This window comes from Peromyscus leucopus, chromosome 3 (assembly GCF_004664715.2).
Source record: "Peromyscus leucopus breed LL Stock chromosome 3, UCI_PerLeu_2.1, whole genome shotgun sequence".
Classification (NCBI taxonomy): Eukaryota; Metazoa; Chordata; class Mammalia; order Rodentia; family Cricetidae; genus Peromyscus; species Peromyscus leucopus.
In genome coordinates, this window is record NC_051065.1 from 86,367,403 (window position 1) to 86,374,214 (window position 6,812).

The 6,812-nt window shown below is 42.2% G+C and overlaps 1 gene segment (V, D, J or C); it reads left to right on the forward strand.

Annotated features, from left to right (window-relative positions):
• Positions 1-5,730: 5,730 nt before the first annotated feature.
• Positions 5,731-6,406, forward strand: LOC114686493. The segment is given in 2 exon segments: positions 5,731-5,796; positions 5,991-6,406. Coding segments are annotated over 2 exon segments (465 nt in total).
• The last annotated feature ends 406 nt before the right edge of the window (positions 6,407-6,812 follow it).

Genomic DNA, 6,812 nt, shown 5'->3' on the forward strand with positions numbered 1-6,812 from the left:
ACTGCTGCTCTGGGTTCCAGGTGAGAAGATACAGTGGTGAGAACATCCCTTGTAGCCCTTGTTGTTTTCCATGCCTTGGTGTCCTGACCATTGAAATTATGGCATTTAATTATGTTAAGTTTCCCTTTTATTTTATGACCTCCCAGAGTGTAGCTCATGAGTGCTGTTATAGATTACACATACATGATGTTGTTTCACGAGGGTGATTTTAGTATATCTGTGACAATAAGGTGTGTTTATTATTTGTGACTCCACTGGCAACATAGTGGTGACCCAGTCTCCAGCCTCAATGCCTGTGTCTCTGGGACTGAGGGCCACCATCTCCTACAGGGCCAGTAAGAGTGTCACTTCATCTCCCAATAGTTATATGCACTGGAACCAACAGAAACAAGGGCATCGCCCAAACTCCTCATCTATGGAGCATCCAACCTAGCATCTGTTATCCCTGCCAGGTTCAGGGGCAGTAGGTCTGGGACAGAATTCACTCTCACCATCCATCCTGTGGAGGCTGATGATGTTGCAACCTACTACTGTTGGCAGAGTAAGGAGTTTCCTCCCACAGTGCTCCAGGGCTAAACAAAAACTTCATGGGGTTGCTGATCACTATTGGGCTTTTATATTATACAAAACATAATGTGGAATTTTGTATTTTTAGTCTCCATGGTCCCCCTTAGACACTGTGAGAAGCACATGATTAACTGCAGGAGAATTTGGATTTGTTAGACGCCAGTCTCCATGTGTCCATTCTGAATGATCAGCAGTAAATGACATGAAAGCACAAGCTGAGCTCACTGCAGCTTTCATAAAGCAAAGTAAAAAGTTTAGCAAAGATGAGAGCACATGACAACATGTTAGACAGTGATTCAGGCAGCTACTTGTCTGTGATATTCTTAACCTTGAGATTGGGAACTTTCTCAACCTACACACTGTTTGTCTTTCTCTTATGATGATGTGTTAGCAGTTTACATAGGAGATCTAAAAATGCTCATCAGAAATAATTTAACATTTTGTAGATGAAAAGTAGATGTATAAAATTATATAATTAATGCAAAATAAAAGTGAAGTCTATGTTACTTAAAATGCTTATTTAATTTTCAATAATATTCTTGACTTATTGCTAAAACATTAATGTCAGATATTTCTTTTCCTTTGTATATCAAATGCCATGAACTGCTTTGTAGGGAGTTAATTAATAATACATAATTTGAGAGACTGTCTCCATACATAGATTAGATCAGCCTAGAACTTGCTATGTACCCAAAGCTGGCCTCATACACCTCATAATCCTGCCTCTTTGCCCAGTTCTGGGATTACAGATATAAATCTTGACTTTTTGCCATGATAATTTATTTAGTTAGTTTTTTTATTTCTTGTACCTTATACATAACACTAGGTTTATAATATACTTCTTATATATACTTTCAGAGTCCACTAACCTGAAGTCCAGGAAAGTTCTGTGATTTTTGCTATTGCTGTTGAGTTGAAGTCTATAAGTTTCTGTACAAATGTTATTTGATTTAGGATGGTGGAGTTTCCTATTGGGAAGGTTTTTTTTTTTTTCCTGTTCACTCTGTCAGTAAGACCATCTTAACCCAGTTTCAATACTGATAATTTCTAAATTATCCTAGAGTATGAATTTCTGCAATTAATATTCTTGGCAGTGTGGGTCTTCCATGACTTTGTGGAGAAATCATGTTTCTTTAATTCCCCAAATGGAGATCCTTCTTTCGGTTTTCTGAAGTTGTATGGAGGATGTGTGTTAGTAAATCTGTTGGATTTACCTTTCTTCAAGATTAAGTTTCCCCTGATCTCAGCTTTAATGCCCTCAGGATTTCCAAAGAATGGTTATGGACTTCTCTTTGCATCTTTGTTTCTTGTTTGGTGCAGAAACTGGAGCCCAAATGTCTGAGGCACTGTTCATTGTGCTAGCTGTATGAGCTGCTGTGGAGATGGGAGATAATAAAAATAATTAGCATTAATTCTTTTGTTTTTTTGACTTTCCTCTTTTCTGCCTTCCATTCCTTTTATTGTATGTTTTAAAAATCTATGTTATCTAATTTGTTGTTGTAATTTTTTGAACATAACATATCCTTAGGACTGCCAATCTGAGATAGTTCTCCTAATGTTTCTTCAAAAGTCACCTGAAAAAATATGTCTTGGATTTTAACCTACATCTTTTTATTTTATTTTACAATACTATTCAGTTCTACATAACAGCCACAGATTCCCTTGTTCTCCCCCTTCCTGCCCCCTCCTCTTCCCCCCAGCCCACTTCCCCATTCCCACCTCCTCCAGAGCAGGGTCTCCCCCGAGGACTGAAATGGACCTGATAGACTCAGTCCAGGCAGGTCCAGTCCCCTCCTCCCAGATTGAGCCAAGCGTCCCTGCATAAGTCCCAGGTTTCAAACAGCTAAGTCATGCAATGAGCCCAGGACCTGGTACCACTACCTAGATGCCTCCCAAACAGATCAAGCCAATCAACTGTCTCACCTATTCAGAGAGCCTGATCCAGTTGGGGGTCCCTCAGCCTTTGGTTCATAGTTCATGTGTTTCCATTCGCTTGGCGATTTGTCCCTGTGCTTTATCCAACCTTGGTTTCAACAATTCTCGCTCATATAAACCCTTCTCTTTCTTGCTAATTAGACTCCTGGCACTCTACCCGGGGCCTAGCAGTGGATGTCTGCATCCAGATTCCTCAGTCCTTGGATGGGGTTTCTGGCACAACTATTAGGGTGTTTGGCCATCCCATCACCAGAGTAGGTCAGTCCCGGCTGTTTCTCAGCCGTTGCCAGCAGTCTTTTGTGGGGGCACCTCTGTGGATTTCTGTGGGCCTCCCTAGCACTTTGTTTCTTCCTTTTCTCATGTGGTCTTCATTTACCATGGTCTCTTATTCCTTGTTCTCCCTCTCTGTTCTTTTTTTTTTTAAGTAAATTTATTTTACAACATCATTTAGTTCAACATAATAGCCACAGATTCCCCTGTTCTCCCACTATCGCTCCCTTCCCCCTCCCCCCATCCCACCCCCATTCCCACCTCCTCCAGATCAAGGTCTCCCCGAGGACCGGGATCGACCTGGTAGACTCAGTCCAGCCAGGACCAGTCCCCCTCCCAGACGAGCCAAGTGTCCCTGCATGTGTCCCAGGATTCAAACAGCCAACTCATGCAACAAGCCCAGGACCCGGCACCAACACACGGCTGCCTCCCAAACAGATCAAGCCAAGTGACTGTCTCACCCGTTCAGGGGGCCTGATCCAGTTGGGGGCCCCTCAGCCTTTGGTTCATAGATCCTGTGCTTCCATTCGTTTGGTTATTTGTCCCTGTGCTTCATTCAACCCTGGCTTCAACAATTCTCGCTCATATAAACCTCTTCTTTCTCACTAATTAGACTCCCAGTGCTCCACCAGGGGCCCAGCCGTGGATGTCTGCAACCAGATTCCTCAGACCTTCCTTGGATGGGGTTTATGGCACAACTAACAGGGTGTCTGGCCATCCCATCACCGGAGTAGGTCAGTTCCTGCCGTCTCTCATCCATTGCCAGAAGTCTTTTGTGGGGGTATCTTTGTGGATCTCCGTGGGCCTCCCTAGCTCTCTGCTTCCTCCCTTCTCATGTGGTCTTCATTTACCATGGTCTCCTATTCGTTGTTCTCCTCTCTTTTCTTGATCCAGCTAGGATCTCCCACTCTCTTTCCCTCCACCGTCGCTCTTCACTGTTCCCACTCATGACCAGGCTATTCATGTAGATCTCATCCATTTCTCCATGTCTTTTTTGGGGTCCCGTTTTCCAGGTAGCCTCACTGGTGATGTGAGTAGCAGTTCAGTCATCCTTGTTCCACATCTAGTATCTTCCTATGAGTGAGTACATACCATATTTGTCTTTCTGGGTCTGGGTCACCTCACTCAGGATGATTTTTTCTAGATCGATCCATTTGTCTGCAAACCGTATGATGTCATTGTTTTTCTCTGCTGAGTAGTATTCCATTGTGTATATGTGCCACAATTTATTTATCCATTCTTCAGTTGAAGGGCATCTAGGTTGTTTCCAGGTTTTGGCTATTACAAACAATGCTGATATGAACATAGCTGAGCAAGTGCTCTTGTGGTATGATTGAGCATTTCTTGGGTATATGCCCAAAAGTGGTATAGCTGGATCTTGGGGAGATTGATTCCCAATTTTCTAAGAAAGCGCCATATTGATTTCCAAAGTGGTTGTACAAGCTTGCATTCCACCAGCAGTGGAGGAGAGTTCCTCTAGCTCCACAACCTCTCCAGCATAAAGTGTCTTCAGTGTTTTTGATCTTAGCCATGCTGACAGGCGTAAGGTGGTATCTCAGAGTTGTTTTGATTTGCATTTCCCTGATGATTAGGGATGTTGAGCAATTCCTTAAATGTCTTTCAGCCATTTGGGTTTCCTCTGTTGAGAATTCTCTGTTTAATTCTAAAGCCCATTTCTCAATTGGACTGTTGGTTGTTTTGATGTCTAATTTCTTGAGTTCCTTATATATTCTGGATATCAGTCCTCTGTCACCTGTGGGGTTGGTGAAGATCTTTTCCCATTCAGTAGGCTGTCGCTTTGCCTTGTTGACCGTATCCTTTGCTCTACAAAAGCTTCTCAGTTTCAGGAGGTCCCATTGATTGATTGTTTGTCTCAGTGTCTGCGCTACTGGTGTTATATTTAGGAAGTGATCTCCTACAGAACATTCCATCCTAACAAGAAAGAATATACATTCTTCTTAGCACCCCATGGAACTTTCTCTAATATTGACCACATACTTGGCCACAAAGCAAATCTCAACAGATACAAAGCAATTAGAATAACCTCCTGTGTTCTATCAGACCACCATGGGTTAAAGTTAGATCTCAACAACAACAAAAACTACAGAAAACCTACAATCTCATGGAAACTGAATAATGCTCAACTAAATCACCAATGGGTTAAGGAAGAAATAAAGAAAGAAATTAAAGACTTCCTAGAGATCAATGAAAATGAAGACACCACATACCCAAACTTATGGGACACTATGAAAGCAGTGCTAAGAGGGAAATTCATAGCACTAAATGCACACATAAAGAAGTTGGAGAAATCTCACACTAGTGACTTAATAGCACACCTGAAAGCTCTGGAACAAGAAGAAGCAAAGTCTCCCAGGAAGAATAGATGCAAGGAAATCCCTCTCTGTTCTTGATCCAGCTGGGATCTCCCGCTCTCTTTCCCTCAACCCTCGCCCTTCATTGCTCCCACTCATGTCCAGGCTGTTCTTGTATATATCATCCATTTCTCCATCATTGGGTGATCTACATGTCTTTCTTGGGGTCCTGTTTTCTAGGTATCCTCACTGGTGATGTGAGTAGCAGTCCAGTCATCCTTGTTCCACATCTAGTATCCTCCCATGAGTGAGTACATACCATATTTGTCTTTCTGAGTCTGGGTTACCTCACTCATACTCCGGTTTCTCTTCAGATCATATAAATCTTTCTCCTTTTACATCTTTTATTAGAGCACCTTAGTAGATTTCTGTTGGAGAGCTGTAAGCCAATATCTTTCAGTGATTGCTCATGCTCCCTATGATGGTATGTTTGCCTGTTGATTGACACCAGTCACCCTCACACACACACACTAAACAGACATTTGATTTTATATTTGCTGACTGCTTTGCATGCCTCCCCCGAGTCCAGCCCAGCTGCTCAGAATTTATAAGCCAGACCTTTACTGTGTGAACTGAGTAGCATCATATAGCAGGGGGAGCAAGATGGAGTCACAGACCCAGGTCTTCATGTTCCTGCTCCTCTGGGTGTCTGGTGAGAATTCAAAAGTATTATAATCTTCTTAGACTCATTTCCTTGTATATAAGAAATTTACAATGTGTGCTAGGACATACTAGTTTTTACACAATAATACTTTGACAATATGGTATTACAAGAACACTAAATGACAAATTTCAACTGTTACTATATTTTGTGTTTGCATCTTCATTATGTATTCCTGATTGCAGGTGCCTGTGCAGATATCGTGATGACCCAGTCTCCATCCCTCCTGGCTGTGTCAGCAGGAGAGAAGGTCACCATCAGCTGCAAGTCCAGTCAGAGTCTTTTATTCAATAAAGACCAGAAGGACTACTTGAACTGGTACCAGCAGAAACCAGGGCAGGCTCCTAAACTGCTGATCTACTTAGCATCCACTCGGTACACTGGGGTCCCTGATCGCTTCACAGGCAGTGGATCTGGGACAGACTTCACTCTCACCATCAGCAGTGTCCAGGCTGAAGACCTGGCAGATTACTACTGTCAGCAGGATTATAGTACTCCTCCCACAGTGCTTCAGCCTCCAACAAAAACCTCCTCTGAGAGTCTCACCAGCTGCCTACACCACACACAGCCCTGGACCTGCACACTTCCCCCTTCTGTCTGAGAGCCAGTGTGTCTGAAACAGTGATGAAAAAATTTGCAGAGCCTAGAAAGAAATGATTGGTTTAATGTCTCTTATGTCTTTTGTATGAAAAACCTCTATATGATAATACAAAGGAGAACTCAGCATTATCTTCCTGTTCCTTCTGTAACACATTAGCACAAACTCTGTTGCTTGAATATGAGGGATTTATCTTTTAATAGTTCTGGAGTTCTGGAGTCCATCATAAGACTCTATGAGCTGAATTGATGATGATGACAAACTGTATTTTGGTTTGGAGGTTGTTGAAAGAGTGTTTCCTATTTTGTTTCCTAGACTCTGGAGTGTTTTCTTAATTCCTTACTGGAGTTCATTTCTTCTGATTTTTCTTTTTCTTTTCCATAATTTTTTTTTTTTACTTTTTATTACA